General features: G+C 38.5%; 1 protein-coding gene across 2 annotated transcripts in view; it reads left to right on the top strand.

Annotated features, from left to right (window-relative positions):
* The window catches only part of heatr1 (HEAT repeat containing 1), an 85,377-nt gene that overhangs the window by 21,239 nt on the left and 37,364 nt on the right, over positions 1-26,774 (top strand). For both annotated transcript variants that reach the window (XM_048536467.1, XM_048536470.1), the window contains exons 11-25: positions 362-479; positions 2,009-2,116; positions 5,153-5,248; positions 6,117-6,205; positions 7,479-7,690; positions 10,056-10,177; positions 11,584-11,778; positions 13,920-14,103; positions 17,468-17,616; positions 18,516-18,708; positions 18,813-18,985; positions 20,898-21,086; positions 23,133-23,366; positions 24,312-24,443; positions 26,620-26,726. In XM_048536467.1, coding sequence (XP_048392424.1) covers positions 362-479; positions 2,009-2,116; positions 5,153-5,248; positions 6,117-6,205; positions 7,479-7,690; positions 10,056-10,177; positions 11,584-11,778; positions 13,920-14,103; positions 17,468-17,616; positions 18,516-18,708; positions 18,813-18,985; positions 20,898-21,086; positions 23,133-23,366; positions 24,312-24,443; positions 26,620-26,726 — 2,301 coding nt within the window. The remainder of the gene's footprint in view (positions 1-361; positions 480-2,008; positions 2,117-5,152; positions 5,249-6,116; positions 6,206-7,478; positions 7,691-10,055; positions 10,178-11,583; positions 11,779-13,919; positions 14,104-17,467; positions 17,617-18,515; positions 18,709-18,812; positions 18,986-20,897; positions 21,087-23,132; positions 23,367-24,311; positions 24,444-26,619; positions 26,727-26,774) is intronic.

The following is a 26,774-nucleotide window of genomic DNA, read 5'->3' on the forward strand; positions in this document are numbered from 1 at the left end:
CTTTTGTTAGCCATATTGCTGCATGAAGATGCTAAATTGAGTCCTGCTTTCTTTGTATTGAAAGGGAGTTAAACTGGGCACAGTGGGAGAACTGGGGTCTCCCCATTCCCATCTGGTAGCTGAATTAGTGTATGGCAGCAGATTACCTATTAGCCCTCTTCTTAAATAGGATACATTACAAAGCTTTGTAAGACCATTGCATTTATAAGAGCAATTAAATTGGGTGAGCTCAAAGCAAACACATTTTTTCTTTTAGACCATTGGGATAAATGCTTTTTAAAAAATGCAAGCTTTCTGAATGTGTATAGTTGCTTTTTTTAATGACTTCTATTTAAAGACTTGCTTTTCTATTTTCGTGAAGGTATTCAAATGCTTATGACTTGGTCTTGGAAGAACAATTGAAAAAAGTCAAAAACCAACGTGAGCGAGACATCTTTCACCAGTTTGTTTCTCTCTCATTGAACAGTGCCAAGCATCAGGTAGGTAGACTTTAACCTTGGGCTTAACAGGGACTATTAACAAGAAAAGTGACTTTGCAGTAAATTTCATTATTCAACTGTCTGTTGCATAATTAAATATGCAACCATGGGGCTATCATTTTCCTAAAGTGTTTATTTTGTGTTTGGTGTACCATGTAAATTTGACATACTGCTGTTAACCAAATCTAAAACTACTGTCTTCAACATGCGTATTAAGCATTTCTTTCTCAGCTCTTGCATCATATAAACTATAACATCAAGACATATAAAACTGGTAGCAGAGTTTAGGTAGAGTCATGTGGCAGCCTAAAATTTGAGGGCTCTGAGGCAGGCAGGTTGCTTATATTGCCCTGACCAAGTTAGAACCTCTGTATTTCCAGTCTATTAGACACTTGCTCTGTTCTCTGAGGGATCACAAGAGTTGGGCCGGAATTAAAAATATGAACTAATGCAGTTGGGTTGTGCAATTAGGTTGATGTAGATGTATATTGTTGGAACAGAATAGAGGAGCTTTGACTTTAAGGAACTTACTTTGTGCCTGTCCTGAAATAGCTTAATATTACAACTCAGCAGCATTTAAATCCAGCTGCACTAGCTTACATTGCCTTCCTACTGCTTGCATCCTCACTTTCGTTAAGAATCATTACTCTTGCTCATTCTTTTACCAGACATCAAAATTATGGACCTCATTATTTCCTTTCTTATTTCCTCCTCCGTACAATGCCAATCTTTTGATCATCTAATCACTGCTTAACATTATTAATACTGTTTGTTGAAAATTAATTCATGCCCAGCATTCTAGTTCTTCATCCTTGGGTTTCAACCTAATTTCCAAGTTTGAAGGTTATGAGCAGATATCAGTTCCTGAATTTTGAGCACGAATGTATACTGCACTGACAGAGCTACTGTACTCAGCTGACAGGGGTCTGAAATATCAGATGAACACAAAATATCCCAAGCACTATTCCAAGAAGTGAAAGGTGTTTTCCCAAAGAACTGCTTGACATTTAAGTCTTTGTGCACTACCTGGCTACAACATTTTCCTTCATTTCAATACTTATTACACCATAAAAGTACTTAATTGGCTGATACTTTCATTATTCCTTGTAATGGTATTTCTTATCCAGAGCGATGGAGAACAGGAGGGTTAGCAGCTTAATTGTCACCTATGAATGTTTCACTGATATCAACCAGTGGCACGTTGGCTGTGTACTTCTTTATTGGCATCAGTGGCATTCAGTTTGGATGGGGGAAAGTCAACTAGGGTTCTTCTTTACTATTGCTATCAATAACTCTCACTGAAAGAGCTCTTGTCTGCTACCATTGGATAAGGAAGAATTGGTTATACTGTGTGTTTTCTTATGTTTGAGTAATGTACTATTGTTCTATTTGTGTACTCATATGAACAAGAACATTTAATCATGGAATCTATATAATTATGTCCCAGAAACAAATTAAAGCTTTTAGGAGTTGTGAGGTAAAACTTAAAGGGCAATGAAATTCCTAACTGAGTTTAATTTTTAATTTAGTTGTTGGCAGATTCTAATACATCTTTGTTCCTGAGCCTGAATCACCCACAGCCTACAATCAGAATATTTGCTGTTGAACGCTTGAAGGAAATCATTAAAACGTCACAGGTATTGCAAGGTTTAATAATTAATTTAATTTTTATTGCATTAGTCATCTTAAGCCTCAAAAATTTGCTACATTTCCAAAAGTGTGAGCTAACGCTACTAATTCCAATGAATGCCATGAGACAAATAAGTTATTTTAATGTGGAGAATTTGCAACATAGTCAAGTACATAAATATTACTCAGAAATTATAACTATTTTCAATAACTATTAGATATGTGTTTTGAAATTGCAGTGTTGTTAATTGTTGGTGATTCTGAATCCAGATCAATTGCAAAAGTACATGAAGTTCCTTGACTTCCTTCAGTTTCAGCAGTCTTGAGGTGTGACTTAAGCCTCAAAAATGATTGAATGAAATGACGTCCTCCTTGAAAATAATTGCTACTTGCTTTTAAGTCATTTCCCCTGATTTCCTGGGGAGTTAAAAGTGTATAACATCTTTGACACCTTAACTAATACAGCTTCAGTGATTGAAAGTTAATTGTTTAAATTTGCTAGCACTTTCATAAGTGTGCTTTTGTCACGGTTTTTTGTCTATTTATTCCTGTCTGGCACAAAAGCAAAATGGGTAAGAGGGCCATTCCATGGCTTACAAAGGAAATTAGAGATAGTATCCTATCCAAGGAAGAAGCATATTTTGAAGATTGGACAAGAAAAATAATATGTCTGAGGATTGGGAGCAGTTTAGAGTTCAGCAAAGAAAGACCAAGGTATAGGTTAAGAAGGGGAAAATACAGGACAAAAGTAAGTTTACAGTAAACATAATGACTGACAGTAAGAGTTCCTATAGGCACGTGAAGAGAAAGAGATTAGTGAAGACAAATGTAGGTCCCCGACAGACAGAAACAGAGGAATGTATGATAGAGGGCAAAGAAATGGCTGAGTGACTGAATACATACTTTAGCTCTGCCTTCACAAAGAGGGCACAAATCAAATACCAGAAATGTTGGAGAATGCAAGATTTAGTGAGAGGGAAGAATTGAGGGAGATCAGTATTAGCAGAGAAATAGTGCTGGAAAAGTTGAAAGGATTGAAGGGGGATAAATCCCTAGGGTCTGATCATCTACATCCCAGAGTACTCGAGGAAGTGGCTGTAGAAGTAGTAGATGCATTGTTGGTCAACTTCCAGGATTCTATGGACTCTGGAACAGTCTCTGCAGATTGCACGTAGCTAATGTCACTCCAAGAGAAAACAGGGAATTATAGACAAGTAAGCCGAGCATCAGTAGTGGGGAAAATTCTTGAATCCGTTATCATGGACTTTGTTGAGGAGCATTTAGAAAGCAGGGTCAGACAGAGTCAGCACGGATTTATGAAGGGGAAACCATGCTTGACAAATCTGTCAAAATTCTATGAAGATGGAACTAATAGAGGTGATGAGGGGGGAACCAGACGATGTTGTATATTTGGACATTCAAAAAATGTTTGACAAAGTCCCGCAGAAGAGATTATTGTGCAAGATTAAATTGTATTGGATTTGGGGAAGTGTACTGAGGTGGATAGAAAACTGGTTGGTAGAGAGGAAACAAAGAGGAGGAGTTAATAGGTCTGTTTCAATTTGCAGGCAATAACTAGTGGGTTGCCACAGGGAATGGGTTGCGACCCAAGCTATTTGTAATATATATTAATGATTTGGATGAAGGAATAAAATGTAACATCTCAAAAGTTTGCATGATACCAAGTTGAGGGAGGGTGAATTGTGACGAGTATGTAGAGATCCTTCAGCATGATCTCAACAGGCTGGTGAATCAATGGCAGATGCGGTATCATTTGGATAAATGTGAAGTTATTCACTTTGGAAGCAAAAACGTGAAGACACATTACTACGTGGATGGCTGTAAATTGGGAGAGTGGTCGGTATAGCAGGACCCGGGTGTCCTTGTGCATCAGTTGCTGAAGGTAAGCATGCAGGTGCAGCAGATGTTAAAGAAGGCACATGGTATGTTGGCCTTCATTGTGAGAGGTTTGGAGTACAGGAACAGGAATGTGTTGTTGCAGTTATACAGGGCCATGGTGAGACCATACCTAGTGTATTGTGTGCAATTTTTGTCTCCTTTTCTGAGGAAGGATGCTCTTCCTGTCGATGGAGTGTAGTAAATGTGTACCAGATCTGATTCCAGGGATGGCAGGTCTGACATATGAGGAAAGATTGTCTAGGTTAGAATTGTTTTCACTGGAGTTCAGTTGAATGATGAGGGATTTCATTGAGATTTACAAAATTCTAACAGGACTGAACAATGTGGATGCATTGGTGGGTGTGTCCAGAACCAGGGGTCACAGTCTGAGGATTCGGGGTAGACCATTTGGGATGGAGATAAGGAGACATTTCTTCACCCAGAGAGTGGTGAGCCTGTGGAATTTATTACCACAGGAAGTAGTTGATGCCAAAACATTGATTGTATTCAAGAGGCAGCTAGATATAGCCCTTGGAGCGAATGGAATCAAAGGTTATGGGGAGAAAGCAGGATTAGGCTATTCAGTTGGACAATCAGCCATGATTGTGGTGAATAGCGGAGCAGACTTGAAGGTGCCTGAATGGATGGAAGGCACTTGAATGGATGCCTCCTGCTCCTATCTTCTATGTTTCTATGCAGCTCACTTGTAGAGAAGGAAATTGCCAGCAGATCAACTTGAAAGAATGTGAGAGTGCAGTTGTGTATTTACTGGTAGCTAGAACAAAGAGGACAGAGTCTTTTGGGAGTTAGGTATTTCTGATCTGGAGCCACTAAGCAGTTTGGAGGGCATCAGTCTTTATAAGTTTTATATGCGTATATATACGTTCATATACACATGCACATATACAGCAAACTTGGTATTTGTTTTAAAAAAGTGGAATGTTACGGGCATAGTTCTGTCATTTCATTATCAGGTGTCCGGATGTCTCTTTAAACATTTATGGTCCCTACAAAGTATGTAATAGGGTAAAATATATAATATCATGGACACTGGAATACTTGTGGGAGGATTTGAGGATAAAGCTATTTGTTCACAGAATGATGAATCATTTGTCATGTATTTATGTACTTACTTTGTTTCAAAGGAAGGATGTGATGACCTTTTTCTGAAGGAAGCAATTTTAGAGCGGTTGAAAGATGACAGTTTAGAAGTAGTTCTGGTTGCTATGCAAGCTCTGGAGGTGAGTTGAATTATTTTTTTAAAATACAATGCTACTTCATTTATTTAAATATCAGAACAGAATATTGTCTTGTTTTTGGATTATCTCTTGTCATTTGATGTGAATTTCATGGTGCAGAAGTTACTAGATACATTCAAGGTAATCAGGTAGAGTCAACATAGTTTTGTGAAAGGGAAACCATGTCTAACCGATTTATCTGAATGAGTTGGGTGGCCTACTCCTGATACCTATTTGTAGTTAATTATACCTTAAGCCTGCGTGAGAAAAAAATACTTTAATAACAGAATCCTCCAGGATCCACATTGCTTTCATTTATTAACCACACACCTCATTTGTATTTCCCCCTTCGTCTTGTTCTGGAAAGAACTCACATCTCACGGTATCAATCGACTTCAACCAAATTCACGGACAGCGTTACCCAACAAATATCTTGGCACATAATCTGCACCTAACATGCTCCATGGATCAAAGTTTTGCACTTGGTTAGAGGTGAAAAATGACCCCATAATCCAAAATTTACGAGCAGCAGTGTTTGTTCTCTGATTGGCCTAACATTTTAAAAGCAGCTCCAGTTTGCGTTTCTAGGCTACTTCCTTCAGAAAGGAGACTTGTTTAATGGCCTTAAAGGGAAGCATGGGTTATTCATAGCAGCTGAAGATCCCAACCATGCTCCAGACTAGAAAATATCCGTAACTAGTGCTATGTAAGACTGGTTAGTTCCAGTATATTTATAAAATGACACACATTAATCCCCAGTGGCAACTAGGGACAGATGCAGTCCTGTGCCATCTAATGGTGTTATCCTCTTGCTTAATGGAAGGTTTAATATCAATGCTAAATTTTTGGTTTTGTTTTGATCCTTTTGTAGGCCTTCTCTGAATGCCTAGGACAAGAAGAGACAGTTTCTTTTCTGTTGACACTGCTTCAACGAGTGGACCTTTCTGATAACGAGTATTGGTGGGTATAATTTTAACACCATGATAGCGCAGTATAAGTATCATGTAAATAACTCTCTGATGAAGGGTCCAGGCCCGAAACGTCAGCTTTTGTGCTCCTGAGATGCTGCTTTGCCTGCTGAGTTCATCCAGCTTCACACTTGGTTATTCTAGTCAATTTTAGTTTGCTCTTCGCCATACACCACCCTCAACTTATATTCTGTCATTATTCTGGCTATGGGCAGACCTCTGAAGTCCATATGTAACAGTGGTTGGAGAAACCAAAAATGAATGCGTCGGCTTGCCACCTGATATGTACAGAACGTTAAAGGGAACATTGCCGTCAACACCTCTCCCCATGTATGGTTGGATACACCTTAGATACTGCTACCATCAAGTAAATTGTCCATACGGTCATATGTTAGATTTGACTTAGAATATTCAAACCATATCTGTTCCTGCCATCACCACATTCACTCCTAGAAAAGTCACAGTGTCAACCAAGAGCTGAAGCACTAGCCGTATTCCATTCTCCACACTGCTCTCTCTATGGCCAACAAAAGAACATCGACTACTATGGCACATGACACACAGGACGCAGTCAGTGATCAAACTAAGGAAGTTTTAATACATAGGTGCAAATGCTGGAAAACTAAAATAAAAGCAGAAAATGCTGTTAAAACTCAGCAGGTCATTTGGATGAGAAAGAAAGAATTGAGTCAGTGGCCTTTTGAATATCATTTTTTGACATGTTGGCAGTTTTTCCTGTCTCCTCAGCTGCTGTTTCATTTAAGTAGTTCCAACATTGCCTGTATTTATTCAAGGCTTTTATAATCTGTATTTGTTAATACTGTGTGTTATAAAAGTAATTGTACAAAACAGTCTTTATAACTTTAAAGCTGAAACTACCAAGAAATTTTGGAGCAGAAATAGTCACAACCTTTCAACCAGACACTAGGTAGAGTGGAATAGTGTTTGGTGTAGTGGAAGTACAGGATAATTTCACAGAAAATTGTATGTTGTACAATATCACCACTCTTTGGAAGAAGGAAACCTTGCATCAATAACTCACTTTGTTTGAAATGTGGAGGGGAGGCCAGTGAAGGTGCTGTTTTGTTTTAACTGTTTTCCATTCTCTGTGTGTAGGTACTTGGGTTCATGTATATGGACAAAAACTGTGCCCCCCCCCCCCCCCCCCCCCCCCGACCCTCCACCGCCACCACCGACATCTGCATATGTTTGATTTTCTTGATATTTGCAGCATATTACATTTTGTATTATGTATTTGGTCCCAGGCAAATTATTCTGGAAGAGGCAATTCAGTTTTTAAGTTCAGGAGGATTCCATCATGGGAATGAAACATTGGCTAATAAGATATGGATGGAACTCTTGCCTTACGTGGCCCTGACTAACCCAGCCATTGTATCAGCTGAACAGAAAATATCAATCTTTCTTGCTGATTCAAATCTCTGCTCCATGACGCCATTGCTGCATGGCTGGCCAGCAGGTAAACTATATTTGTTTTATGATAATAATGCTCACCTCAAGCAGTTAATTGTGTCTTCAGATTGGTGTACATGCAGAAAATATTAAATTATCTCTAAAGTAGAGGACAATGGCAAACCTCCTGAGCCCTGTATTTTTTTTAATGATTTTTGAAATAACAAGGAAAAGATTTGTTGGAACTGAGCATTGATCTTTGTCGAGTGTACTTGTTTTATGTATGTTGACAGCTATGGCCTCATTCGTCTGCATACCAAGTCCCCTGCAATTGGCAGGAATCTTATGCAAGAAATAATGATTTTCCATCTCCATTGTCATTTAATCCACATTGTATTATCCCGTCTTGATTTCCCCTGTTTGAGCACCAGGGGAACAAAATAAGCTGTGCGTAACGTCAATAAAAGATTCCTTTGAAATAAACAGGGAATTATTAGACCTAATTGGAACTTTCACCCATATGTGTGTTCTGGATACACTTGAACATTCTACAGCAAGAGAAAATAAAATATGCAGTATGTTAAATACTATGCCTAAGATATTTTAAAATTTAAAATGGAGAGAATGGTTGAGGAGAGTGAAATATAAACAATATAGCATAAATGTCAAAAGATTTTTGAAAAAAGCATAGTGAAAAGGAAGAAATTGGGGGAGGCGTGCAGAAGCTTAAACAATACTATTCATATCCTCATTACTGCATTGAGCCAGTAATGGCACTGTTTCACATAAATGAAAGAGAAGCTGTATTCCCTGTTTGCTCATGTTGAACTGTGGAAAATAGATCCCTGCCGGTATTTTAAGATACTGTGTTTCCAAACTGTCAGAGTCATTTTTAATTCAGAAATGTTGGCGACACCTTATCATTTCCAGTTTTATCGTTTTTAAACTTTGTAGTATTTCACTTTGTATTTCAAGGAGAAAATTCTAACTGTTTTGTATCTTTGAGATTTTGATATGTTGTGAACAGTTGAGATTTTGATATATTGTGAACATGGAACATCTCCATGAGGCCGGTTCATTGATATTGCTCATTGTCAAGATGCACGTGCTTTTTTTTGTATTGTTTGTATTGTATTATTTGTATTTGCTTTAGACATTTTCTAATCAACCTTTTCAGAGGTATTTTTACGCACCTCTGGAGCAGGTGGGACTGAAATATAGGTATCGTGGCTCAGAGATAGGGCCACTGCCACTTCACGACGAGACATACCCCGCTCCCTCCCATTGTCACTCTCGGACATTTCCTGCCAAGTGGTTTCGCCTGTCGGAACATTGCAGGGAGACAGGCCTTCTTTCAGAATCTCCATTTAGCATTTTCTTTCCAAAATTAAAGGTTTTTTTCTCTATATTTCCACCCTGTGGATTCTGGATACACTCTCTAACATTGTATAGCAAGGGAATATAAAGGAAACAGTATGTTAAATAGTATATCTAAGGTTTGTTAAAATTTAAAACGGACAGGATGGCTGAAGAAAGAGAAATAAACCTTACGTGGCCCTGACCAACCCAGCCATAGCAGCAGCTGAACGAAATCATTGATCTTTCTTGCTGATTCGAGTTTGTTGGTGAAAGAAGGAGGTTTCTGAACAGAGTTCTTTATATGTTGCAAAAATGATTGAAATTTAATATATTCTTCGATGTAGTGGATGGCCTGAGGGCATCAAAGGCGCTATATAAATGTATGTTCTTTTTATAATGTTTCTAATTACTGATGGTTTCTGTGAGTCTGAGCATCAGTAGCCCTGTGCATTTAAGCAACTATTATGGAGTACTACACAGTTGTAGAATTTGTATCACATATTCATTTGGGAAGTGGTATAAGAGTGTGGGGTATAAGAGAGAAAATGAGCTAAAATTTGGTTGGAAAGATAATTTTCTTAAAAATCTGGTGTTGAATTGCATTTCTTGTTTGGTTTTTTTGCAAGCTTAAGAAATCTTTAGAAATTGTCTTGAGTACAGTGCTGTCAGTTGTTTCCTTAAGATGCTTGATTGCTTTTTTTTTGATGGAAGTTGACTCACTTGCATCTTTATATTCAAATTCTGCCGAAAGGATGTATTAAAAACCTCATATGTCCAAGTCTATGGAGTAGTGCAACGACCAAAAAATCGTGAACTGTGATGTATGCTTTGGTCAAAGATTGAAGTACAAATTATTGGCTTCCAGCTGAACTGGTAGTGGCAAAGATCACCGTATTGTAAATTTGCAAATGAGTGTAGTATGTCTGCTAATTATACATGCAAAGATTTACCAGACAGTACAAAAATAATTTGGCAGTCTTTCAATTAGGAGCAAATCGTTCCAGTTCCTGTGTTCCTACAGATGCTTTGTTCTGTGCTTGAAGCTGTTTTCACCAATTGTGTTTCCTGTACAGAGCTCAAAAAAGTTGTTAACAGCGCTAATTCAAAAGAAATAGTTGGTGAGGCAAATCAGAAATTGATCCAACTTCTGGCGAATAACTTGTGTTTAATGGAGCCTCCTTCTAGGACTCAAACTGTAAGTGAAAACGCTTAAGGAAATAAAACTTGTGCAGCATGTGAAATGTTATTTACTGTGTAACTGTAACTAATCGTGCTCCTCACCTTCTTGGAGAATTTAATAGAGAATTAATATGAATATTTGAGGGAGACAGCAACATTTATTTCTGGCCAGATGAACTGCAGAATGTTTAATAGTCACATAATCGCCCATGTTTCCTTGGTGCTGGGTGTGGTTAACTAAGCTTTAATTGGCAGCACTGACAATCTTTTTTATCTTAGCTAGCTTGGCAGGGCCCAGAGATCACACCTTGGATCGTTCTGTCTGTTTTATTTACCTACTGTTTGAAACATCCGTCTTAATTTATATTACACTAGTTAGTTCTGTAGAATTGCTCATGCCTCGCCTTTCCTCTTTTCTCACTCTATTTTTCTGTTCCATCTTGCTTTTACTATCCTTTGCGTGTTTTCTCACTTCTCCCCATGTAATATTTTTCCCATCTGTATCTCTTGTTCTCACACTTGCCTTGCAAATCTTTCTTCTCTCGGTATCTCTAGTTGTCCATGTTTATTATTCAGATATCTCTGACACCTCTTCTCCAACTGTAACCGATAGCTGATACAGATTGACAGCAGCGGTTATACAACCAGCTTGGCCTCTTCCAGGCAGACCAAATAGGCATACATGTCATCTTGTTAAGTTAATGTGGCACTTCCTAACTCTCTACAGGCCTCCAGTGAACAAGGTGAAGAGCCTTAATACAGATGCATGCCAGGGCTGGAAAGGAGCAATTTCAGAAGCCTGTAGTGGGCAAATACAATAGCTATACTTAACTGATAATAAACAATTTTAAATTAGTGACCTACAATGTTTCAGTGGTTGAACCTGACAAGGAAAAAAACACAATAACTAAAATTAAAGAAAAATCAATTTTATGGATCAACATGGAAATAATTCTATCCAGTGGAAAGTAAAGGGTTAGATGTATGGAATGAAATTAATAATGTTTCCACTAGAGGCTTGTGCAGAGCACAATACAACTCAGCCAACATACTTGTGATAGAGGAAGCCGCAGGAACAAGAGAATGCTGTAAAGTAATAACATTATATTAAAATAAAAATTTGTAGGAAATATTTAATAAATATTTAATTAAATATTTAATCCTGGGAACTCTGATAACAGGTTGAATTACACTTTTAGAACCTGTCTAAATGTACATTCTTCATAAGTAACCACTAAGAAGAAGGAGCAATTTTTTTTGACTCATATTTGAGATGTGTAGCTGGCAAGATGAGCATTTGCTACCCATTGTATGATAGTTATGATACATTGTTATGATGTCAGAATTAAGTTTTACTGAACTGGTTAGGATCAGGAAATTAATGCGTGCCTAATTTGACAATATTCTCTTCTTTATTTACAGATGAAACATCTCGTACAAATCATTGCAAAAGAGCCCACAAATTTGAAACAGAAGCTTGTCTCTAAAATATTAAGTTTTGCTTTAATTCAAACTTTGGAAAAACAGCCTGAACCAGATTGTTTGCATGTGGCTTTGCAAGTGTATTGTGTTTTGGAGAAAAAGTTGAAGAAACTAATTGCAAAAAAACCACATCTGGTAAGTAGCTTTTACTTCAAGCACTGTAGCAGCTTTTCAGATTAGAATAAACAATGGCTGTAGTTTTATTTTATTCCTGGAATTTGACAAACTAAGAAGCATTTTTCTTTCCCTGGTGTTGTCAGCTTTCTCTCTGTCACCCCTCCTGAAAATTTTTGCTGAGAATTTCCTCAGGAATTTCCCTGATTAGCTGTCATAATCATAGTGGGAAGCACTCTATTCAAGCAATTTGTGTGGACTCGTTGACAAATCAATAAATTCCATAAGATCATAAGGCATAGGAGTGGAAGTAAGGCCATTCGGCCCATCGAGTCCACTCTGCCATTTAATCATGTCTGATGGGCATTTCAACTCCACTTACTTGCACTCTCCCCGTAGCCCTTAATTCCTTGCGAGATCAAGAAATTATCAATCTCTGCCTTGAGACATTTAATGTCCCGGCCTCCGCTGCGCTCCGTGGCAATGAATTCCAGAGGCCCACCTTTCAAACTGGGAGAAGCCATAAGGAAATCCTCACTTATCCCTGAAGTGCTACTCCTTGTGAGCAAGCATGATGTAGCTGAGTAGCAGAGAATATTCAGTGGGAAATTAGCCTACTCCTCTGTCAGGATATTTCTCCTTGGGGAACAATCATACCATCTTGACTTTGCCCAACAACCATACATGTCCACTTACACTAAGTATGAATTAAGAGTAAGAATACTGATGTGCCTGACTTTCCTCTTTCCTGGCCGGATACTTGACTCATGTCAGTTATCCCAGCATGACCTGGAATCAGTACTGGGGCTTGGTAATTTTTGTCGCTCAATTGCATATCTTTCCATTATGACTTTTTGTAATTCTATCTTCCTGTCTTCAATTTTTTTTACTTTTATTTGTGCATTCAGTGAAGGTGTGATTAAACTTACTTAAACTTGGAAACTTATCTACTTGCATTTTGGCAGTTATCCATAGTTTTGAAGTTCATCTCTTTATTTCTTTGTGCATAAAAAATGCATTGACCTAGAAAGATTTATAAAACCCTTTCTGTTTCTAATGTTTTTCTCAATTTCCTTACTATTCCAAATATGGTAGACTGATCTTAATAACTAAATAGTTTAAATGTCCACATGATGAAGTGAAATTAGTTCGAGATCTAAGTAATTATAATGTTTTCTTTATTAATGAGACCTTGCCCATGAATCACCTCCAAACAAATTCAACTAAATTTGCAGCACCCCACTCTTGCTCTACTAACGAACTTTGAAACTAGAGGTGACATATTTTTCTAATCACCCTGTTCAGACATGTTATAACCACCTCTGGAGTAGGTGGTACTTGAGCTTGAGCCACCCAGTCCAGGAAAAGGGACACTACTATTGCACCACTTTTGGTAACTGAGTCATGTCAAGGTAAGTTTCTCTGACGTAAGTCGTTTTCTTTAAAACATGAAAACTCAGTAATTGAACAAATTTCAAATTGTTAGCATGTCCTGTTCATGGCTGTATTTTTTTCCCTCTGGCAGCTTATGTAATGTCTTTTGTGGCCACACTTACAAAATATTTTGCATTCATTCTTCTCAGCTGTTAAATATTGTTGGCACACATGTTACACGTTCATTAAGTATGCACTAAGTTTACACAAAACAAATTAAACTGAATTATTTAGATTAAAAGCCTTTTGTTTTCATTTCAAATTTGAATATCCCCATTTGGTATTACCTAATGATACATTATTCTGTCAACTCTACAAGATATACTCTAGCATCTGCTCTGGATCATCCTAAGTGTTGAACAGTTGTGAATTTAAGCCAGACCTTAGTTGTTTCTGATGTGACTAAAAAAATCCAAAACTTTTATGATAAATGATCAGGAAAAGGAGAGGAGAATCTGTTTTGCCAACAACTTTACTTGTATAATTGAAGTTTTGAGTCAGATGAAGACAAGATTAGACAGGGTATTGAATGGCACTTGTGTACCTCTTTCTCGAAAGGGAAACTAAAGAACTGTGTACACAGTATTTAAAATTGAGAGCCATTTGTTTTCAAGATGAAATCGTGGCATTCCAAATCTCTCAACCTCAAACACATCACATAGAAAAACATTTCCTCAGTTTTCTGAGTGTTTCAATGTAAAACTAATTATTTTCCCCTTTCATTTCAGAACGTTTCTCAAAAATGGCATTTTGATTTTGTTGAAGGGAACGTGGTACCAGCGGGACTGCTTACTCAATATGTGAAAAATTTGCAACATTGCAGTGCTGAAAATTCAGAAGCTGGCTTAATCCTTACATTCTGGCTAAAGAATTTTATTGGTGCTTTCAAACCTCCCAAATCATTTTTGAAAGGTGAAGTATTTAAAATAAGATATTGACTATTAACAGCTTGAGCATAAATAGAGTGATCCACATATATTCACACTTTAGAATGCTGCTTTTAATTTATTTTTTGAAAAGTTTGAAGTAGCAGATATCAAATACGGGACGGGCCGGGCCGGCTCAGATCCAACACCCTCAAGCCCAAGACTGGATTTCAGAATTTTCCTTGAATTTAAGCATGAAAGTAGCTAGGAATGTTGTGACAGGAAGGGAAGAGAGGGTTCCCAAATCCCTCCCAAAGATGGAAAAGGCAACTTTCTGCCTGGAGAGTAGGGAGGGTTAGGGGATGCAAATCTTAAAACATGCAATGAATTCAGGTCCTGTCTGTGCGCAACTCTCTCTGATTCCATCCTCCAGGATCAATCCAATAATGAATGTACTTATGAAGTTGAGGGATTTTACTGAACATCAAAAATGTCTGGTTTTTGAATAGTTACAGTTTTTAGCCCACCAGATTTTGTAAAATGTATCAGTAGTGTAACCAAAAGTCAAATCTAAATGTAATTTTGCTTGAAGACAGCTTTTTTTTTTGGCTGTTTGCTCTTGTCCGGGGAATCAGCCCTGGTTCAGTAGAGAGTGCAGGATGATATGCCAGGAGCAGCACCAGGAATGTCAAAAAATGAAGTATCAACACAGTGAAGTTACCAAACAGGACCACTTAGACACGAAACAGCATAAACAGCAAGTGATAAACAGAACTAAGTGATTCCATAACCAACAGATCAGATCTAAGCTCTACAGTCCTGCCACAGTCAGTTGTGAATGGTGATAGACAATTAAAAAATTCACTGGGGGAGAAGGTTCCAAAATATCCTATCCCCATCCTCCATGGTGGAAGAGGTTGACACATCAGTGCAGAATATGAGGCTGAAGCATTCGCTGCAGTTTTCAACCAGAAGTGCCAAGTGAATATCGATCTCACTGTGGTCCCCAGCATGACTGATACTAGTCTTCAGCCAAATCACTTCACTCTATCTGATATCAAAAAATGGTTGGAGGCACTGGATACTGCAAAGGCAACGGGCCCTGACAAAATTCTCACAACAGTACTGAAGATTTATGCTCCAAAACTTGCCACTCTCCTAGCAAATCTTTTCCAGTACAGTTACACTACTGGAAACCACCTGACAATGTGGAAAATGGCCCAGGTATTTCCTGTACATAAACAGTAGGAAAAATCCAACCCAGCCAATTACCATTCCAACAGTCTACTCTCAGCCATGAGTAAAGAGATGGAAGGTGTCATCAATAGTGCCATCAAACAGCACCTGTTCAGCAATAACTTGCTCAGTGACACCCAGTTTGGGTTCAGCCACGGCTTCTCAGCTTCTGACCTTGTTTCAAACATGGGCAAAAGAGCTGAATTTCAGTGGTGAGGTGAAAGTGATAGTCCTTGGCATCAAGGCTGCAATTGACCAAGTATGACATCAAGGAGCCAGAGCAAAACTGGAATCAGTGGGTATCGGGGAAAACTCTCTGCTAGTTGGAGTCATACCTGGCACATAGAAAATAGTTGTGGTTGTGGATGTCAGTCATATCAGTTCCAGGACATCTGTGCAGGAACTCCTCAGGGTAGTGCCCTAGGCCCGAGTATTCTTCAGCTGCTTCATCAATGACCTTCCCTACATTATAAGATCAGAATTGGAAATGTTTGCCAATGATTACACAATGTTCAACAACTTTCATAACTGCTCAGATTCTGAAATTGTCCATGTTCAAGTGCAACAGGATCTGGACAGTATGCAGGCTTGAGCTGGCAAGTGACAATTAATATTCATACCACACGAATGCCAGAATCATAGAATCCCTACAATGCAGATAGACACCATTCAACGCATGGAATCTGCACCGACCCTCTGAAGAACAGTCGACCCCTTTCCTGTAACCCTGCATTAATCATGGCTAATCCACCTGCACATCCCTGACATTACAGGGCAATTTCGCATGGCCAGTTCACCTAACCTGTGGGCTGCCAGGCGATGACCATTTCTATTAAGAGACAATCTAACTGCCCTTTGACATTAAATTTTGTGGCTATCACTGAATCCCCGAAGATCAGTATTCTGTGGGGGGGTTACTGATAGACCAGAAACTTTTACTGGACTCACCACATAACACAGTGACTGCAAGAGCAGGTCAGAGGCTAGGAATACTGCAATGTACTACTCACCTCCTGATTCCCTAAAGTCTGTCCGCCATCAACAAGGCACCAGTCAGAATTCTCCCACTTGCTTGGAAGGCTGCAGCTCCAACAACAGTCAAGAAGCTTGACATCATGAAGGACAAAGAAGCCCACTTGATTGGCATCACATCCACAAGCATTCACTCCTTTTACCACTACCAACGCTCAGTTGCAGCAGTATGTACCATCTACAAGATGCACTGCAGAAATTCACCAAAGTTCCTTAAACAGCACTATCCAAACCCATGACCACTTCTGTCAGGAAGGGTAAGGGCAGCAGCTACATGAGAACACCCACCTGCAATTTCGCCTCCAAGCCACTCACCATCCTGACTTGGAAATATATCGCAGTTCCTTTACTGTTGCTGGGTCAATATGCTCGACTTCCTTCCCTGAGGTATTTTGTGTGTCAACCTACTGCAAATGGACTACAGGAGTTCAAGGTGGCTCAGCACCACCTACTTGAGGATAACTCAGGACAGGCAATAAATGCTGACCAGCCAGTGACACCCACATAAGAAAGTGTTCCACAAAATGATTTTGACAGTGATTTATTTGAGCCCATAATGAACGAAATTCATTGTGAGGTTATCTTACAGGACTGCAGTAGCAAATTTACCAAGTGTAAATCTTTGCAACAGTAATATGTTACACTTTGCCTAGAATGTGTGTGCATGGTTCAATACAGCAAAGTTTCCAAAGCTGTGTTGAGACTTGTCACTTGTCAATAAAGTCTGGACATTGCTACAACCTTGCTGTAGGCTGGTATGAGCAGCTTTGTCATCAATCAAATCATAAGTGGAACTAACATAGAATGGTCAGTGAACAAGCCAATGCTTTATTTATGATCGATGAATTTTCTTCAGTTAACGCTTGAATTTGATTGATCTTTGCCTTGTAGTCATGTTGCAAACTTCTCTGTCTTTCTGGTGACTTCAGCCACTAATTTTCCCATTGATGCCCAGGTTTTGTCCAGTAATGCATCAGTGCCAAGGGCAGTTACTCTCGCTTGGCCTCACTGGCATTTTCTGGTGATGCACCACCAATTGGCTGATTTAATTGAATTATGTTTTACAACTTGTTCTCATAAATATATTGCCACGACCACTCAACTACCAGACAAATCTCATATTTTCTTACTACAATTTTCAGATCAGACTTGGTGGAATCCTGAAAGTTTGGACGAGCAAAGCTGTGATTACCTTCGTCTTCTCATTGATATCTTCGACATTACTGTTGGTGGTGCTAGTGAAGAAAATCTTTCAGGAAACTTCAGGAGTCTTGTGCAGTTTCTGATTAAGGTGCGTAAGTTGAACAAGGATCTCAATGATCCTAAGGTAACTAATGTGATGGATCAGCAACTAAAGTTATTGAATAAAATGCCATTTGTATCGTCCATGTGATAAATTGTCTACATTTTTAAGTTGTGAATTATAAATTGTATTGGCTTACTGATTACTTGAACTTCTGAAAAGTATAGGACCTTTCTTTGATCAAGTTCCAACAAGCTAAACAATTGCTTTCAGGTTTGAACGTACGATGAATAATTATTCAAATGTGCGCAGTGATTATTCCTGGATTATTTCACTAACTATCTCTGAAGTCTTACTGGTGGATCATAAAACTAACCTCCACCAAGAGGAGGAATAATAAACTCATTTAAAGCAAGACACAGTAGGAACTGCCAATGCTGAAGTCTGAGATAACAAGATATAGAGCTGTGTGAACACAGCAGGCCAGGCAGCATCAGAGGAGCAGGAAAGCTAATGTTTTGGGTCTGGACCCTTCTTCAGAAATGGATTCTAAAGAAGGGTCCAAACCCGAAACGTCAGGTTTCCTGCACCTCTGATGCTGCCTGGCCTGCTGTGTTCATCCAGCTCTACACCTTGTTATCTCATTTAAAGCAAATTGCGAATAAATTAAGTGGTTTTGTATCTTTATCGTTTTGTTCTTTGCTGATTATCAATAAGCAAGTCTGTTAAGCCTTTGTTCAGAAAGCAGTGGAGGCAGTGTCATTGCATGTTTTTAACGTAGGGTAAACAACGTTGTGACGAGCAAGGGGCTCAAAAAGTATCAGAGGTAGGCTGGAAAAGGGAGTTGAGGTCACATTCAGAAAAACCTTGATCAAATTGAATGTTAGAGGAATCTCGAGAGGCTGAATGGCCTACTGCTGTTCCTAATTTACATATTTGCCTTACAGATCCATCTATATGATTCCAATCATCTCTTCAAGTTCTTGTCGCTTCTGTGGAGCTACAATTGTAGCCTTACCAACCAGTTAAACCATCCAGTAAGTGCTGTATTACAGACTCGAGCCCTTTACTTTGGTCGTACTCACCTTGCATTGCAGTCTGCAGAGAGCAGAAGTCTGATTGCATCTCCATCATTCCCAGGTATGGTCAACATTATGGTTCAGTCTCCAACTTGAAATAATTAAATATTTTTCAGAATTTTGAAACAGATGCCATGATGTTATTAAGTTATGATTTGCTTTCAGTGGTGGTCTCCTTAATCATCAGTTTGGAAAATCCTGTGAGAGAGGTGCGTCGAGCAGCTATTGCCTGTCTACAAACATTAACCTCAGTGCAAGGGTCTGTTTATCAAATAGTAATCAATAAGCTTGCCTGTACGGCTGAAGAGATTATTGCAGATCCCACTCATTTAAGTCAGGTAAGAAAGGGGCCAGGGGATGTTCTATTTTTCTGTTTTTGCAATTATAATGCTCCCCTTTGGGGCAGCGCGGTGGCTCAGTGGTTAGCACTGCAGCCTCACAGTGCCAGGGACACGGGTTCGATTCCAGCCTCAGGCGACTGCCTGTGTGGAGTTTGCACATTCTCCCCGTGTCTGCGTGGGTTTCCACCAGGTGCGCTGGTTTCCTCCCACAGTCCAGAGATGTGCAGGCTAGGTGGATCGGCCATGCTAAATTGCCCGTAGTGAACAGAGGTGTGTGGGTTAGGGGGAATGGGTCCGTGTGGGATGCTCCAAGAGCAGTGTGGACTTGGTGGGCCAAAGGACCTGTTTCCACACTGTAGGGAATCTAATCTAATAATTTTTCTTAAAATTTTGTTTGGATATTGTAGTGTTCTTAAATGTTGCTATGTTTCTTCTCTTAGTTTTTATTTGGTTTGCTGGTCTTAAATGAGGATCCATGGAGAACATGGGTTCAAGAAGAGACCATTAAACCTGTCAAGTCTGTTCAGTAAGATTCAGGCTCATCTTGCACCTAAGTTAATATATCCATCTTAGCTACATATCCTGCAATATCTTTGGATGACAAAATTCTTAACAGCCACTAATTTATAATTAACTGTTGACCTTATGTCACATTCTGTTGCTCCTAGAAGTGTATTTTAAATTGCACTTCTGAAAGTTTTGGCTTCAGATTTTAGCTGTGTCCTTAAAGTCCTAGACTGTTCAACCAGTGGAAATAGGTTATTTATATCTATTCTCTAAATTGCCATTAAAATCTTGTCAATCAAACCACCCTTGATCCTTCTAAATTACAGGAAATGCAGCCCAATATTGTGTAATTTTTTTCTAAGTCAACCCTTAGAACCCAAGTGTCATCATTAGTACATAGAGTGAATAATTAAGGTTCCAACCTGCATCCCTTTGGGACACCATTGGTCACTTCCTGCCACTTAGAATACTGATCCAGATTCTGTTTATATACTTAGATGTGATATTCCACACTTAATGACTGCAAAATTAAACACAACATTGAAATGTTTCTTAGGTTTCTTATGGTTAGCAGATTCAGATACATGTTTGATGAACTTCCTGTGCCTTTCCATCTCCCTCTAATATATTTTTCAACTTTTTATGTGCACAAAGAAAATATATTCTTGTTTAAGTTTGAGTTGGTAAGTGGAGCATAATTTGGAACTACTGTATGTAATTTTCTTCCTATTATTCGTTGCTACGTTAACATAACATGTACCCGAATACAGTGTGCACACCCTTGGTTGACAAGGCTCTATCATGGGAATATGAAGTTGAAAGTTGAGTCAAGCACGTTCCTTAGTAGATTATTGTCAAGCTCAATTTCAAGAATAATGGCCCTGTCCTTGTCCCTTTTTCTTCACTGTCCCTGTGCCCCAATCCTCATTTCACTCTTCAAGTTTTAGCCAGGAAACAATAGAAAACCAAAGATTCTGTTTACTCGTTTATAGCTTTCTTCCTCCTTCAATTTCCTGTTAAGTGCACCCTGAATATTATATTGTTATAAAAACATAATGTGCTGGAAATAGTCATCAAGTCTGGCAGGATCCATGAAGAGAGAAAGAGAGTTAATGTCTCAGGTCAATTGCCTTTCATCAGCATATTTTGTTCCTTTGTGCTTTTTTAAATCTTACAAAATAAGTTGTATTGTGTGCCTTGATCTTTATCCAAAATGGTTTGCCTTTCTATTCCCTGTGAAGTAGTCCAGGAAATCTAACTAAAGGTGAGTAGCTAAACCTCAAATAAATTGATTTTCAAGATGTACTTTTTTTATGCAAAGCTACAACTGAGTCTGCTATTTGCTACTACCACTGCTGTATTAAAGCAGATGAGACATTGTTCAATTATTTCATTTATCTAGGCTCTGAGTAGTTTATTTGAGGAGGTTTTAACACAGACTAAAGCAGAATCACAGCACAAAAAGCTTACTGGAGAACCACTGGAGCTTACTGAAGCTCTGGAGAACCTTCTGCACTGCATAGGAGATACTGTGCGACCATCATATGTAGCTCATCAGTTGTTGAAAGCACTTCAGGAGGTGAATGGAGAGGTGAGATTTTTGAGCATAATACGTCAAAGGAGAACAGCAATTGTGGAGGACTGTGTAATTTAGAGCATTATTTTACCTAGTCAAAGTGTAATTTTAAGTAGATTGATAACAATTAGTGCTACAGATGTAAATACATAATTAATGAGAAAGACTATTAAAGAGTAATGAAAACTGTTTCATAAGTTATCCATCATAAAATTGCTAATGGCTTTACTCATTGGCAGTGGAGATCTCCTTTGAAGCTGGCACTTGATTCATTATACGATTGTCCAATTTAACCATGTTAATTTAACTCTCAGTACTTTTTAGGTTTACCTTTCTTTATTCTTTCTTAGGGCGTGGGCATGGCTGGTGAGGCCAGCCCATCCTAAATTATCCTTGCTATATGAGGCTTGCTCAGTCAGTTCAGAAAATTAAAAATTGAACACTTAACTATTGCCCGAAGTTGCATGCGCAAGAATACAAGTGATGGTACCAGGAGTAGACCAAATGGCCCCTCAGCCTGCTGTACTATTCAGTTTGATCATGTCTGATCACTTTCCTGCCTGATCCTCTGTCCCTGATTCTCTCACAGACCAATAATCCTGTCTGTCCCAACCTTGAATGTATTCTGTTATCGGGAGATGCTTTGATTGACTAGATCCATTTAAATCTTGGAAGTCCCTTGAGTTAAACATGATGGCCATGCCACGTTATCTAGGATAATGGTCAGGTGTCAAAACTTTGAGAGGATGAGGGTACAAAATTCTGCTTGAATCATATAATCTAATCACTGTCAAGTGGACTCTTCCCCCCTCCCCCCGCCAACCAAAACGAACTGGAATGTCCATCGATGTGAACATATTAGCTGAGATATTACTTCAGAATGTTATTAACAAGGCATGTATCTAAAAATATTTCATAAAACAAAGGAGACTGGCTGCAGCACAAACAAATATTGCGTTTGCCAAGAACACAAACTGTTTAATTAAAGCCGCAAGTCTTCAACACTTACAAAGAGAGGTAGTGCGAGTCGGCCACTGGGTTTAATAAAGCTATTGAATTTGACTATAGAAGTGGAGAGAAACTGCCCAAGTTGTCAGCTCTGCTTGCTCGCTGTATTTTTTCCGAAACTCCTCTCATCAAAGTTGCAGAGTTGTAATCTGCTGGAAGATCTTGACACTGCAGGTGAAAGGTCCCTAAGGAAACGATTTTCATTACTGCAACCTGAGGTATCTAAAAGGAGAATCGTGAATCTACCATTGCTGTCTCCAGAAGAATTCTGTCACCTATAACAACAACTTTGGCTACAGACCAACATTTTGACAACCTCTGAATGATTTTTTTTTTCTGAATGATACTGCTATTTGTCCAAGATACTTGTAGAAAAACAATATCTAGATTTTTAGCAACATTTTCTCAGACTGGGAGGTTGTATGCATGTTAGTTTTCAAGAAAATGAGTTGCATTTATTTGCACGGTTTCAACCTAATGTTAATCATCTTTGCGTGAGTAAGATATTTTGTTTCCAAAAACCTAGCTCTTTATTTGTTTCTGATATTGAACTAGATAAATCTGATTTAATAATTGATAATATCGCCTTTTTTAAATTCAGACTTTGTTATGACTTATAGTGCACTGGGACAAAGAAGGGAACCAATTCACCCCACCTAATCTGTGGGAAAACATTTAAGTGATCTTCATTTATTATGAATTACACAATTCTGCAGAATTACCCAATGATGCTGGAATCACTTACCACAATACATCACAAGTTGGGATATGAAGAACAAAGTATAATTGAAAGACAAGCCAGTTAAGTTGCATTATGGCAGCCAGCACACACTCCTCTGGTTTGAATGGCACTGCATGCCACACAATGATTTTGCATCCTGTCATTCCACTAAACCAGGATTAATAGGAGCTAATCAACATAAATGTGTTTTGGAATAATTATCATATCTGTCCAAGAATTTTCTCATTTGCCATGTTGTGTAGCAAGGAATATCAGGTTCATCTTACTCTGCAAATGTAATAGGCTCTGTCTTATGATATTTTCCTTTTTAGATTGTATTGTCCAGGTTGCTACCTCTAATGGGGAGACTGATGGAGAAGAAAGCTGATACTCTTCTAAAAGACGAAGCCCTTATGCTGCATATGATCCTCTCGAAGTACAACGTGCATTCTGCAGCATTACTGGCAAAGGATCCACGCAGTCTGGATCTTTTCATCAGTGCCTTAAATAGTTCCAAGCAAGTGTACAAAGGGTTACCGCCGCTACAGATCACTGCACTAGAAAAGGTATTTTATGCTGCAATGTCAGGGGAAATATACAAGACTCTGGCTTGATATCTCCATAAAGTGCTATATTTGCTGGGAAATGTTAAACATTTTCTTTCAACAATTTGCTTACTGTGAGTATAGGCTTGTTGTTACTTTGCTAATATTGATGTATTTACACATTGGAATGATTGAGAACAGATATTCACATACATAGTGAAGAGTGTACATGTGTATGTAGACAGTCTGAAGAAGAAATAATGTTCTGTTTGTGCATGCTTTTAGTTAGAGTTTGCCATGCCTGTCTGTTTCGGAGTGGAGCTGTGCTTTTGAATGTGTGAGGCCATTTAGTGAAAGTTTTATATATTCTGTTGGGTATAATGATGCGGTCTGTGTACATGTGTTTTCAGTGAGGGCAGTGCTGTGCTTATATACACTGTACATTCACTGAGAAGGGTTGCTGTGAATGTGCATGTGGGGATTTCTTGAGGGATATAGTCATGCTTATTTGCATTCGATGAATTTTGATGCACTTGTGCATGTGTATCCAGTGAAGGATAAGGTTGAATATTCTGAAAGATTTCCAACATTGAGGCAAGTCTGAAACAGTGAAATGTATATTAGAAAGCAATCACATTGGACAGGCGGAGAGCAAACCTTGCTGCTGTAAAATTAATTGATCCAGTAGCATTTTGGAGAGTTGTGGGTATGACTTAAATTTTCTGAATATACATAGGATCAGAGTATAAGCCTTTATTTAGTGAATTGCATTTAATCTGAGTTGAATGTAAGCATTAAATTTGAGGTATTTTGTAGTTTCCCACAGTAAATTTCAGATATAAGCAGAGAGAAATTTTGTGCTTATTCTTTTCCCATTGTTTTTAGATACCCATGATGCTTTTATAATCTTTGTAGCTAGACTTTTTGACTGTTTGGTGCAACTTCCTTTCTCACTTTTTTTCTCAGATCACAAAACAATTCTTTGCAGCGCTGCCTAATGGGAAGATTCAGAAGAGGTTACTAGGAGTGCTATTTGACCTGCTTGTGCAGTGTAAAAACACAGTCTGTGCACAGACAATAAGTAGTGTTTTCAAGGGGGTGAGTAACAACAGTTCTGATATCTGGGATGTTGTTAGCTTTGGCTGGAATGACTCATGGCTTATGTGATTAACAGTTCCTTGGGTTTGATTGGCAATATAAAAGGAATGTCAAGATTGCTTATTTCAAATATTAAAAATCAAAGTAGATGAATGAGAGACTGGACTGTATGCATTATTGTATTGCAAATCTTCATCTTGTAGTGTTGATGCTGAGCTCCTGATGCATGACATTTCTGAATAGCGCTGGACCTATTCCTCTGCATAGACTGGTATATTTTTGTCATAATTTTATTCTGTGAATATTACTTTTTTAGACAAGCAATAATTCATATAATGCTCAAAATCTTTTTCACATCAGGAGATTCAAATATTTTGGAGAGGGTCATTTTTCAAATGTGTTTCTGGTTTGAAAGCCACAACTTAAATCCTCTGCTCAGAGGATTAGACACTGCACTAATGATCAGAGTGCAAATCTTTCTTTAAAAAAAGAAAGTAGCTTTGTGTCACCAGAGGCTATGATCTCAAATTGATAGGCTTAAACAATGTCACAACTCAGCCTGGAAATGTAATTGGAATGAAACTATGCCTCTGCTCAAGGCTATGAAATGCCAACTCATGACCGTCACATCATTGCAGGTAGAGCCTTTTATATTTTAGATTAAAGAAGTGTTTCTGTGCTTGTTCTTCTGTGGCAGGGCAGTGATATAAATTCTGTGTAAGTGTAAAATCTCTGCCAAAGAGATTGTTTAACCGCAGAAATAAATAGGTTGAGAAATACAGTTCCTATTTAAATTGATTTTGTGAGTTTCTTTTTAAGTAAACAGGCTGAATCCCTAATTAACCCTTTATTGAGTGCAAGTTTTCAAGCATTTAGTTGACTCTTAATGTGCCTGTATTGCTTTACTTTTATAGTTGAGAATAAATGTATGGATTAGCAGGATTTCCTTGTTGAAGTCATTCATTCTGTAACCATGCAGTTGTAAAAACGATTTCAGTTGCTAGCTTATTCTTGCTTTATCTTGTGACTTAATGGCCATCTCCAAAACATTGAAACATGTCATTATTTGTTATGTGGCAGCACCCAGTGTATCTATTGTGATCAGAGATAATGGGAACTGCAGATGCCGGAGAATCCAAGATAACAAAGTCTGAAGCTGGATGAACACAGCAGGTCAAGCAGATTCTCAGGAGCACAAAAGCTGACGTTTCGGGCCTAGACCCTTCATCAGAGCCTGATGAAGGGTCTAGGCCTGAAACGTCAGCTTTTGTGCTCCTGAGATGCTGCTTGGCCTGCTGTGTTCATCCAGCTTCACACTTTATTACCAGTGTATCTATTGTTAGGTTAACCACAACAGGTGCAATTATTATTTGCACAGAATATATGTGCCTTTTGGTTCAAGGTCACAATTTTGGTCATGTTTGTGTATTGAGATTTAAAGTCAGGCTTTATTTTCATAGCATTGTTGTCCATCTACTGAACATTGTTTTGGGTGGCACTTTCATAACTGGGGTTTTGCAATCTTGTTCTTATTTCATCATAAGTGTGTCACCATTGGCATAGCCTGCTGCTGATGTTTCTCCTACTTGGATATTCTGCCTTTGGCTTCTCACTTCTGTTCTTGATGCAGGTAGAAATAGTTTAGCACGCAAAAGCAATACAAATGGGTGTCTTAACTGAACTGTTGTTTAGGATGGATTTGAATTTGTTTACCCTCAGGATGCTTCAATGCACTTCTTACTCAGTTTAGTACTTTGGAAGTGCAGTCACTGTTGTAAAGTGAGCTGCTTAAAGGAGTTCGTTTGCATGGAGCAATAAAGTCATGACAAAATTGTTTGTTATAATGCTTGAAGCATAATTGTTGGTCAGGACAATGGGAAAACTGTCCTGCACTAATTTGTACCATGTCATAAGATCTTTCACAACTGTCTTGGAGGGTGCATCAAGGCAAATGGGGACAGAGTTAGCTGGTTAAAGACAATAACTTAAGTACAGGGTAAAATGCTTTGATCTCTGATGTAGATTTTGATTTTTAATGGTCATATCATGGATCATCTGAGTGAATTTTGGCACCATTTAAATTTCAGCTTTAGAAACACACATTTTTGTCAAAGCACACAATTTATTTGCTCAAAGATATCTTTGGCGATCTGTAATTTTTATCTGTGTGGTACAGATTGTAGTCGATGCTGAACAGATTGCCCAGGAGCTGGGACCTTTAGAAAAGCCTCCAAGCCGTGTAACCATCCAGCAGACCAGGAGGCAGAAAATGCTACAGCAGAGGTATGTTGTTTCCAGACCCAGGAAAATTGTTAGCATTACTTAATGTCA

The sequence above is a fragment of the Stegostoma tigrinum genome, chromosome 9, assembly GCF_030684315.1.
Source record: "Stegostoma tigrinum isolate sSteTig4 chromosome 9, sSteTig4.hap1, whole genome shotgun sequence".
Classification (NCBI taxonomy): Eukaryota; Metazoa; Chordata; class Chondrichthyes; order Orectolobiformes; family Stegostomatidae; genus Stegostoma; species Stegostoma tigrinum.